Source organism: Crassostrea angulata, chromosome 10, assembly GCF_025612915.1.
Source record: "Crassostrea angulata isolate pt1a10 chromosome 10, ASM2561291v2, whole genome shotgun sequence".
NCBI classification, from domain to species: domain Eukaryota; kingdom Metazoa; phylum Mollusca; class Bivalvia; order Ostreida; family Ostreidae; genus Magallana; species Magallana angulata.
This window is the reverse complement of record NC_069120.1, coordinates 18,810,711-18,822,768: the sequence shown is the minus strand read 5'-3', so window position 1 is coordinate 18,822,768 and position 12,058 is coordinate 18,810,711. Positions and strand designations below refer to the sequence as shown.

General features: G+C 31.0%; 1 protein-coding gene across 1 annotated transcript; it reads right to left on the bottom strand.

Moving 5' to 3' along the window:
- Nucleotides 1-15: 15 nt before the first annotated feature.
- Nucleotides 16-12,058, bottom strand: LOC128166677 (ADP-ribosylation factor-binding protein GGA1-like). The gene is made up of 17 exons (XM_052831981.1): nucleotides 11,956-12,058; nucleotides 9,252-9,412; nucleotides 8,787-8,885; nucleotides 8,403-8,561; nucleotides 7,934-7,999; nucleotides 7,701-7,781; nucleotides 7,424-7,561; nucleotides 7,086-7,170; nucleotides 6,053-6,148; nucleotides 5,679-5,789; nucleotides 4,965-5,056; nucleotides 4,366-4,576; nucleotides 3,641-3,779; nucleotides 3,320-3,534; nucleotides 2,553-2,716; nucleotides 2,149-2,259; nucleotides 16-1,961 (listed from the first exon to the last, which is right to left on the bottom strand). The coding sequence occupies exons 1-17, from the start codon at nucleotides 11,990-11,992 to the stop codon at nucleotides 1,869-1,871; spliced, it is 2,058 nt and encodes a 685-aa protein (XP_052687941.1). The 5' UTR covers nucleotides 11,993-12,058; the 3' UTR covers nucleotides 16-1,868.

Below are 12,058 nucleotides of genomic sequence, written 5' to 3'. Positions count from 1 at the left end.
CAAGTGGGGTACGTGTGAAAATTACATATGAAGAATTTATTTATGTTCACATGTACAGTATATCATTTTTTACTATTGTCATTTCATAACAAAAATAAACAAATAATTTATACATATGCAGTTGTGTACAATATTCCCTCTGTATCATATGTTAAGCCAATGGTGAGAGTTTAACCAATTCTATAACCTACAGTTTACATATTCAATATCAATAAATTTGTACCCCTGAAATCATCAAATAAAGGAGTAAATGTAATGGTAAATTTAAAACATTACCTTTAAAATTTACATGCATTGTAGAAAAATATTGTCAAATCATTCCATAAAGTTAAAATCATGTACATGTAACTATTAAATACCACTCAACATGAATCAAAAGCAGGTGATTATATATCATTTCAGTGCTATATGGGTTTCCCCCCAAACTAATGTGTGTATACTAGCTCTGTCTAAGGTTCCATTTCTATCACATATTCTATATTCATAAATAAATTCTTTGTGTTTAAACTATGTTTTTCACTAGAATGAAAAGACTTGAAGACTTTTGTACTGAAATGCCTCATCTATCGACACAGCTTCAAAATAAAATGTAACTAGGTTATGTATTGCATGACATGAAAGTATATGTATGCTTATGTTTAAAATTGTCAAAGTTTTTTGAAAAATCCTAGTCAATTTTCCACAAAAAACAAAAACTTTTTCTCGTTATAACCTTCTAAGCTGTTCTCGACTGATAAATGGATTTATTTAGAAAACTGTATGGAAATAGAAATCTCAGACGTAGTATAGTGTCTTACTAAAATACATTGATAAATTTTGTTTGGAAAAATGTTCATAAATGTTTCCATTTTATGAATATGAAAATTTAAAATGCCTCGATGTTGTAAAGTTTGTTTAGATATTGTAGAAAAGTTGCAAGCAACATCAGTCAAATGTTTAAATTAGAACCATTTTAACAAGACGTTGGACTTTTGGTAGAATGTAATTATCTTGTTCTTGCATCAAGAAAAGAAGTAAAAATTACGTTGTTTCAAGTGAAATATCCAAAAAATTTGTAATCTTGGCTCAAACACTAGTCAAACCTTGTTGATTTCACAAAGAGCTATGACCGAGTGGCCAGCAAAGAATTAGACAGGCTTATATCAAATTGCTGTTTGACACAACTACCCAAAGTCCAAGCTCTTGTTAAAATGGTCTTATTCATACACTGAATTGTTTAAAATAATTCATGGCAGGTACATTTAATAGAAACATAGTATGTAAAAAGCCAACAAAAAATATACATACATGTATATGTACATAATTAAAATGAGGATCTGTTGTATTACAAAAATCTCTTTGTAATTGTTTTTTTTTATTGTATTGATAAATGCATTGATAACCTTGTTCTCATCATAGTCATTTTACATGAATGTTTGAGGTTGGCAATGCTCAATAAATTCATGTACCATTGGTCAGAGGAAAACTGTTGAAAATTTGCCAGTAAATATCTCATTATTTAACATGAAAAGCAACCTTTTGACTCATTTACAAGTATATCTACATGTACATATTTATTGACAATATTCACCTTTCATGTACAAGTACATGTACACTTCTATATTCAATTAAATACTTGTTATTCACTCTGACATCATTTTTTTTTTAAAAACACATTTCAACATTTCAAAAACTGCTTGAATACTAGTGAATCACAATAGAGGCACCAAGCAAATAAAAACAAGACACAGAAACCTCACAAAACAAACACATTAGTTCTAACAGACAAAGATTTTCAATCATCACTCACATTTAAAGAACAATCATTTCTCTTGCACTTTTCCCATCACAATGAAAACATAAATACTACACATGTATTTGTTCTAACATTATGAAATTGTAAAACTGTCAACTTCTCCAACATCTGATAGATTCTCTCCATTTGCATTGTACGTAATCTTGAATTTTAATCGAATTTTTTCCTAAAATGGAGAGAGAAAAAGTGATGCAGCATGTGTCAACAAATTTCAAAATGCTTATTGAAGAAAATAGAGCATACTGACTTAATAACAAATATATAAATCAATTTTGTGTTGGCACATATTTAATGGCGAAAACAGTCGACCTCTTATCATAGTCATTATAAAGGCCCTGTCAGTGTCATCATACCTTTTGTGGATTGGCCAATAACATAACTTGTGTGATGGCAGCTGGTGGGAGGATGGGATTGTAAGCCGGTAAGTCAGTGGCTGAAGGGGGCTGAAGCTTGACCTTCATCACCTATTAACACAACAAACTCAATTTTTTGTTCATTGAAGACCAATTTTTATCATGTCTTTGCATAATTATATCACATATTTACAGTATATTGTAATATAGGTGTTTAAAAATCCTATTCACATTATGCACTACTTAACAAGTAATTACATTGTATATATTTTAATGTTGTTCTTCATCCTTTTTCAGCTACTCATTAAAAACACACATGTAGAAGATTTCTCAAAAAAATATACAGTACATGTACCGGTATATTAATACACCTGCATTTTTTGTTCTATTCAGATTTAACACACCTTAGGAACTGCTGCTTGAAAGACAAAGTTCTTGATGGGATTTGTCTTGGTACTAATTGTAGATACAACCATGACTTTCACATCCTCACGGGGTTTGTTTTTAGCTACATGTATTACAATTTTCAGTCCATTCTTATCATAAGCATTCAATGGAGCTGTACCATCTGTAATAAAGTTTAAAGCAATATGAGCTGCATTTTTCATTTTGAATTTTTTTTTTTTTTACTAAAATGTTCTTTTCTACTAAATTGACAAAAGTATCATGGTTTTTAAATTTCTGTTAGCCATATTTTTGTGGAAAAGGCCGTTAAGAAGCCTTATTTGGAGCAAAATTGAATTACTGTCGTCCTGTACAAAAATTGATTTGCTATATATTCCTTAGAAGAGAAATATTTTCTTTGACAAAAATTAAGGATTTTTTCAAACCTTATTTATCATTAAAGTTTAAGTTAAATGCAGATTTATCATACTAGCAGGTTTATGCAGTAAAATAAAATTCAACAGGGACAAAGCCCGTTTTGACATTAATTTCAATGCAACCATAAATATAGAAAGGTCGTTAATATGGTTACATTGAAATTAATGTTAAAACAGGCTTGGTCCCTGTGTAAAATTCAAAAAAAAAAATACAGCTCATATTGCTTTAATGAATATACATGTACATGATTTTAGGATTTTTTTCTTTTTATATACATGTAATATTTGAGAGCAACTTATTATATGTTATAAGTTTCTGTTTTATGTGAAAACTGAAACTGCAATTTCACCTGGTTGTATAGATTCAAGTGGTACAAATACATCGGTGAGGTTGAGAGCCTCTGCGCCTTGCTTGACAGGGGTTGATGAGGGGGTAGAAGTCTGGGAGGGCTGGGACACAGGGAGCTGAGCAGGTGCCCCGGCCTGAGGGTTCTCTAACAGGCTGTTGGCCAGCAGTGACTGGGGGGAAGTCTTGGTCAGCATTTGGTTCATAGGAACCTTTTGTCTACAATACAACAAAAATCAAATCAGTAGGCAACTAGTACATGTACTATGTCCCTTGATTACAAGAAAAAGAATCAGAATTCTATAGAACTACAAAATCAAAATACCCTGTATCTTGAGGCTTTAATGGCATATTCTTGGGCAGGTTTTGCTGTAGTAGATTTTTTCCTAACATGTCCAAATCTTTCATTCCCTGTGTTTGCTCTAGAGTAGGAGGTTTTGGTTTTGGACTGAACACTGATGTGTCTATCAAGTAAAATTACATGACCATTTAAGGTTGTACATGTATATGACACTTCCATGTTGTGACATATTGTTTATCAAAATAAAGAATAAAATGAAGTGTAATTATATCATTAGTTTCTTTCCTAGTGTTGTCACCTAACAGGGTAGCGCAGTGGGTTAGAGGGTTTACTACGAACCTGTTAGTCATGAGTTCAAATCTCGATCAGGGTTTTACAATATTTACCTCTCCAAATATTTTCAAAAGCTATTTCTTGGTTAAACACTATAAAATTTGAAAATTTTAAACTGGTAAAAGTATTTTAATTATAATGTACTTAAATCCACATTTATATTGACAGATGTCCCATACCACCTTAAAAGAATTCTTACTTTATAGCTGTTACAGAATTAAACACTGAAAAAATCTTACATTTGCTCTTCTACATGGTCATTTGAAAATTACCTACATGTATAGGATTATACAAACAAAATATTGAAATCAATTTGCTAACTTTTCTAAAAAAAAACATTTTTAATAGATTAATAAGCACTTACACTAAACTATTCTTTATCAACTAAAAAAAAGCTACAATTCAATAGCATGTACCTGAATCACTACTTGTAAATAATGAAGTTGCTGGTTGGGACATTGGAGATGAAAACTGAGAGAAGTTTCCTGTCATTGGCTGTGGTACTGAGTAATTTGGAACTGGAGCTCTAGCTGCCTGATTGAAACTTTGGAATGTTGGCTGTCCACTGCTCATAGGAAATGCACTGCTCATGGCTGGTGCAGTCATTAACCCTTGCTGTGTCTGTGTCTGTATCATAAAAATGCATGTTGCTTATTCTAAAGATGAAGAATAGAACTATTGCCTACTGAATATTATTTTGATTTCCTCAATAAACTTACTATATACATATCTCATGCATGTGTACATATAATGCTTACTCAAAATGGGGGTGACAGGGGAATTCATACAGAGATTTATATTAAAAAAAAGTAACTAAAAATTGGACCCTTTATGAAAAGAACTCCCTTTTTGGGGAGAAGGGTTGTTAACATTCCATCCCCTCACCTCCTGATGATTTTTTACCCATCCCTGTACTGTATAACATGCATTCCACCAGTGAAAAATACACAGATACCAGTACATTTACAAACTGAAGATAATTTCTATTTTAAAAAAATACACATATAGAACTTACTGATCCACTGCTTGCTGAGGAAGCAGCAAATATATCATCCAGGTCACCAAGTAGAGATTCTGATTTACCAGTAGTGCTGCTATCACCTAAACCTTTAAGAGGACACATCAACAGGTTATTTTAGAACAGACACGGTCATGTACATGTAAAGTGTACAAAAAGTACTTTGGAAATATATTTAGAGAATATAGCCAGTGGTTTGAAGATGGACTGTTTAAGGTTCTGTTAAAATTTTCATCACTGTTTTATATAAATATTCAGAGATACTTCTATGTTCAAACTAGAATGATATAGATTTATGTTTTGAAAAGTCTTCTCTACATCTGGTTGAATGACAAGGCTAAAAATAAAAAGTCTGTCAGCATTTAAATGTAGCAATGCAAACAATATGAAAAGTACCATGGTATCTGGGAGATATTTGACAATGTGTTTCGAAAAGTTCTGAGTGGATGAAAGATGTCACACTTTCCCATTATAAGTCTCAGTAAGAATTTTGTTTTCACTCTTGTCACTTCTCAGGAGAGAAAGAAAGAACAAGTCAAAGAAAAATTTTGGACACTTTTACCTCAACAAAATTTTAATCATTCTTCTTTGAGATGCATACATGTACATCTATGTATCATTTTAAAGCTATGAAAATTGACAGAAATAAAACTTCAGACACAGTATAGCAGGACTGATACAAGGTTGGTTAGAAAGTTTTAAGATGTGTACCTAGGGCTAGGAGTTCTTCATCAAGGATTTCAGTGCTCGGGTCTTTGGTCTGTGTAGGAGGGTGTAAGGAGAGAGACTGCCCTGCCAGGTCAAGTAATGAAGAAGCTGGATCTATATAGCATGGAATTATATGTATAGAATTCTCTTTAGTCTAATGATTTAAATTCAATTCCATAATCAACTTCTTATTTTGTTTTAAATATAAATTATTTGATCATAATACACGTAGATGAAAAATATCTCCAAAATTATGCATTTATAATTTTATAAAATGCAATGTAATATTATTCAAACATAGTTTTACACAAGAACATATACAATAATTCCTGAAATATTTATTACAATTTGATTGTAGCACATGTGCACAAACTTACCAGATGTGTGACCATTTTGATTTGGGTTGTCACCCACTTTCTTCTTATACTGTGCCATAATTTGCATTACATCATCATTGCTCTTTAATATTTCATCTACACGAAAAAAAATTCAAAACAAATTATATGTACATATATGACATTGCTCACAACAGCAGCATTACAGCATTAACAATTGAAGGTAATTGACACTATAAATTTTAAATTCTTCACGTAATATTAAAATATTATTAAACAGACAAATATGCCTTAATGTATAGCATGTTAAAACTCAATGCTGCATGCACTTCTTGAAACCAAAACAAAATATATATACATGTATTTATTTTTCTATTATTTAATATTATTTTGAGAAAAAAAAAACCCAGGGTGAAGAGCAAATTTGAACTACTCTTCCCTTTGACACACTGTATTTTCTTTTTTCAGAATCATAACCACAATTCCGTGTAAAATGCATATGGCTGCCTATTTCAGGTTCTCTTGAGAACAGGTAAAAATAAATTTTAAGAACTTCAAACATTAAAAAGATACCTACATTTTAAAATATTTTGCTGTTAGTAGTTAATTCTCAATTAAGAGAAATTTAAAAAAAAAGAAAACCAGATGACAATAAACCTGAAATACCAACATGAACTCTGATGTAACAATGGCTTCATAAAAGGGGAGAGAGTTCTATTTGCATTAAAATAAACAAGAAGAAATCATACCTGAGAAGCAACTAATGATTGACCAAGCTCTCCTCATTAATATGTGTAAATCAAAATACCGTGACTAATGCTTATAAACTTGCGGCATCAGATTTATAATTGTGTATTTATAAATAAAAAAAATGTTCTTTTTTTTATCATGTTATAAATGTATCCATTTTGTAATTTTTAGCAGAATGACTTATGCTGTGCTCTCCTCCATGGTCTTACCATAAAACATATGATTAAACAATTTTGCCAATAGAATTTATCTTTTCCTATCCAAAAACACTCACTGACCCTATTTAAAGTAGATTAGGAATAAGTCACAATAAACCAAAACATACTTATTGCCTCATTGTCTTTTTCATCTGTATCACTTGCAAGGCGAAATAAATTTGGTCTCAGTTTCTCTAAACTATCATACAACTCCTGTAAGTCAAAGAAAAAAGTCAGAACAAACACAGCTATGTCTATAGAACTAGTAAAACATCCTTTATCCTTTTCAATTGACATAATCCATATCCCCTTGAAATTTATCCCAAACTTCACATCTGATTAAATCAATAATACAACTGTAAATGTCACTTTGAGCCATAACCAACATCAATATGTACCATTAACCATTCATGAAGCTGGAAACAAATGACATTTATTTAGTATCATTTCATCTAAGTATTCTAACCTTCATCATATCTAAGTCTGCTTTTGATGAGGATTCTGGAGAATAGTGGTCTAACATCTCCATCAGTAATTTTGTATTATTGTTAATTTGTTCCAATTCATTTATTCTGCGAGATGTTCTCTCCATTTTGTCTACATCCTTCAATTCAAAATAAATTAAGAGCTTAAAGCTACAAGCATAAATGTACATGTACAGTATGTCATTCTTATATGTACATGTAAAACATATCATAGTGCAAAAAATCACATAAAAGAGTACATGTAGCTATTGAACGAACCTGTTTCACCATGTTTTTTATCAATCTGTTGGCAGCTTGTAGATCTTGAGGGTTTTTGCTTTGTAGTAATTTTGCAAGAAGCTGAAACAAAACAAAATAGCATTAAATTTAATTCACTGCAACGATATACATTATGTACAGCGATTAACCTACATGTGCAGTGCACTTAAATTCAAAGATACAATGTATATAAGACAATGTCCATTTTGATCTACATAGTATCTTGGCCTCACCTTGGCTTTTTCCTCATCTTCAAAAGTTGCCATCCTGGGTTTAGGTAATGGGAAAATGTCCAACTTCTACAGGGAAAAAAACACTCAAAATTTATTTCCAGAACAGTTTTTGTACATAGGCAGTTTTTTTTTATGGGAAGTAGAGTTTTGTTTGTATGTTTTGGATTAATCAACGGTTATATTTGGTAATTATTTAGCTTTGTTAGATTTTTCCCACCACATATTGAAAACAAATATTAGTCATTGTACATGTCTACATCTAGTTTACTCACAATTTCTGAATCCTAAAAAAGTAATAAATTCACTCTATAATACAATTATCCTAGATCCTTTAAGATCCAACTTGAAGACAATTAAAAAATATCTCTTCAAATTCAAATTGAGCTAACCTTTATATGTTAGAGCAAATCCAAAATTTAAAATTTTCACACTTTAAATTTAACAAACAACTTAGCTTTCAAATTATTACCTTGTCAATATAGTCTGGGTCCTCTTTCACAATGCCTTGCTGTTTCAACATTTTGTATGCTTCTAAAACTTTGTTTTCATGTGGTAGGCCCCTACTCCAACTGTACATAAGTTCTATACATTTTTTCTTCACTTTTTCAGAAGTTTTATTTCCTAAATACTGATTGAAAATAGAAATTAAGTAAATTTAGTACAAATTAGCATCTTTTATTGGTATTCTACTTAGTATCAAAAATTGGAAATTCAAATGTGATTAAAAAAAAAAATACAAAAGATAACAAGGAAAAAATATGAATCATGACTTCTTAGTATCACACTGAAGTTACTATAGTAAAAGAATGTTTTGCATGTTAATACATGTACATTGTTAAGAATGAATATTCACCTTGGGTGACACCACTTTTATCATTTCATTTAAAAACCTAAATTTTCCAACTTCGCAATGAAATCGCCTCCCACAATTCTTCACACATGCTTCTACAGTCTGCAATGAAAATAAAACTCCATTACTTCAAATATATCAATAAATCCTTCTATCCAGTATTTTTAGACAGTCACTTTGGTAGCAAAAATTATTCACACCCCTCTCAACCCACTGCTATGTACATCTACCCGTACATGTACATGTAAGTACTAGACTGAATGAAAGTTGACAAAAAAAGTTATGTCATCCTGACAGATACGATAAACTCTTTAAAAGTCAGCATATAATGACTGAAATTTGAAGAAAAAAAACCAATAACTTTTGCTTGGCAGTATAGATAAATAGAGGTTGCTTGCTATTTACTGAAAATAAAAGATATCACATATAATACAAGGTTTGTAGTACATGGAAGAAATTAAAGCTTACTGCTAGAGCATACAGTGCCTCCCTCTCTTGTGGTGACTGTATTTTGTGTGCAAGAAGACGAATAGCTATTTGTGGCCCCTCCAACTCCTTGTTAACTTGTTCACAGAATTTTGTAATTGTTTCCCAGTCTTCATCTCTATTTACTGGATTTGTAGCAGAGTCTGCATTGTAACATAAAGAAAATTTAGATAATTGCATTTCAATGAACTTGGCTATACAGGTTTTAAATGAATTCCAAAGTCAATGGGTAGCAAAATTAAGATATACTCTTTTTTTGACCATTCCGAGCTATACATGTAACTATAAAGTTTGACAGTGGTAATTAAGATCTTTGTAATCTGTATGAGTATGTTGAATCACCACTACTGGCATAGTGAAAAAATGTATCATTTAAAATTTTTCTCTGCTTCAAATTTAGTAGCATGTGGACAAGTTGATGAATCTGTGTACTACAATAATGCATATATTATAGCAATGGACTTTCCCGGTAATTGCGGTACTGCTATTTTGTAGGCCAAAATGACATAGTTTGGTGAAATACGACGTAACGTCAATTTTTTCATTTACGTCATATAAATATCTACATACTATAACTTTGGCATAGTATTTCAATCTGCCCTGAAAGAGAGATTGTGAAGGGGTCTTTATAATCATAGTTAGCCCCACAGATAAAAGTAGTCTGACACAAACTTGCAACATTTTCCATATTCCTTTCAAACATAGATTTTGTGAAGCTTTATTACGGTCCTACTAAAAAGAGAACTCTAAAGAACCCTAGAGAACCCTAGAGAACTCTGGGATTTTTTTCATTTAGAAGGGCTAATAAATGCTTTATTATGCATATATCTGTTCAGTAACCTGTAATACTACATACATAAACTCATTAAAGTTGATTTTTAACTAATTAAAGACAAATTCCCGAAGGAAATCTAGTCGGCGTGATCGTCAAACTCCGATCCCGATCTAATGTCATTTAGACATTGTTTCTATATACAGGTTACCTAAAGCCATTGGTATAATAATGCACGTAAAAACACAACATAATATATATTAAGCTATCACAATTCAATGATCATATTCTGTTGTTATAAATATAACAACTTACGTACCTTATTATTATTGTACAGAAAAAATGTATCTTGCTTTTTACTTAACGAATGACTCTTAAATTTCATTTGATCATTAAAAATGTATTCCCAAAGCATATTGTATATAATTAAAACAGAAATATAGAATTTGACCACAATCGTGAACATGCCCCTCTAATTTCTTCTGTAAGGAAAAGGCAATCCATGCACTATTTTTAAAGCCTTTATATCACTTAATTAATATTTACAATTTCTAGTGTCTTTGTCTGTGGTAACACTACCAATCAATTTTATTATGTACAGTCCAACAAATTCAAATGACCTATGCTTTGATGCTACCCCTGGTTATTTTATGACGTATGCCATGAAGAGACAACATCTCGACACATTTTTGGTGCATCTAATGTTTCAATCTGTCTGTGTCGTGACTTTGCTTCCATTTAATTTTATTGACTAGTTAATCGTTCTATTGCTCACAATTGATGTTTTGTTTCTTGTAAAAGTTATTTTTAATTATGCCTTATTTATTGAAAACACAAATATATTATCATATCTTTTTATTGATACAATCAACATGAATTTTGGTCTCTGTATGTTTTCTAATTTTTCTACAAACTGCGTGTACGTGCAAAGACTGTATATAAGGGGTGTTATTAACTTTCAAGTGATCAAAAGTATAGATTAAATGAATACTTTCATTACTTTTTGAGACTGTAGGGAAATACTAGTAAGTCAAACTAATTCGTTTAAAATGATTTCTGTCAGACTGTTTTATCGTTGTAAATTTTAATTTTGATGGCACCTCCCAGCTGAAACTCTTAGTATCTTTATGTGTAACCACACCAGAATTGTGCCATAGTGGATCTCGGATATTCTTTCGATTGTCCATTTATAAATGCATATTCGTGGAGAAGAGTTGTTTTATTACACTCCGGTAAAACTATCAAGATTTGAAGTTGACGACAAGCAAAAAGTCAGTATCTTAATTAAAATCATAACAAATCACAAACGGAGAATAAACACACTAACGCTACAAATTATAAAATATAATTAACCTTAAATAAAATCCATATCAAGAATTATATTAAATGTTGAAAGAATTTAAAAAGAGTAATTTTAATGGACTTGTAAACTGCTCGGGATCGAGATCCTTTGAATAATTTAGTCTCCCCCAACTTGATGTTTTGCGTGAAATAATTAATATTTACTTAAATCCAAATATTTTAAATATATATTTCGACTAAAATACAACTTTTTTTATCATATAAAATGCAAAAATAGGTTCTAAATACTTTAAAAATGAAAACATCGTCAGAGTTCTCTAGAGTTTTCTCTTTAGTAGTACCCAGCTTTATTATGCTATATTGAATTGCTTTATCAAGATTTGAAGCTATGTTCTATGTAGGTATATTTAGAGATTACATCGGACCTGTTCAACGTTAGTTCGCATCGTCATCACTGTCAAGATAGGGTTTATCGTTTTGGTCTACTGACTGTTGTCGAGTCAGTGTTTATCAATATACTTATGCTAAAACCATCGATAACTTCAAAACACATTTGTTAACAATATATGAAGACGACTTTAAATTCACAGAAACGTTTTGCACAGAACGTACTTAAAATTATTTCCAAGCTTTCCTCTTCCTCGGCCATGTTGTCAAATATCACGTGATTACTGTATATCAACTTCCGCTATCGTCTGCTTTTATAGTCTTTTTC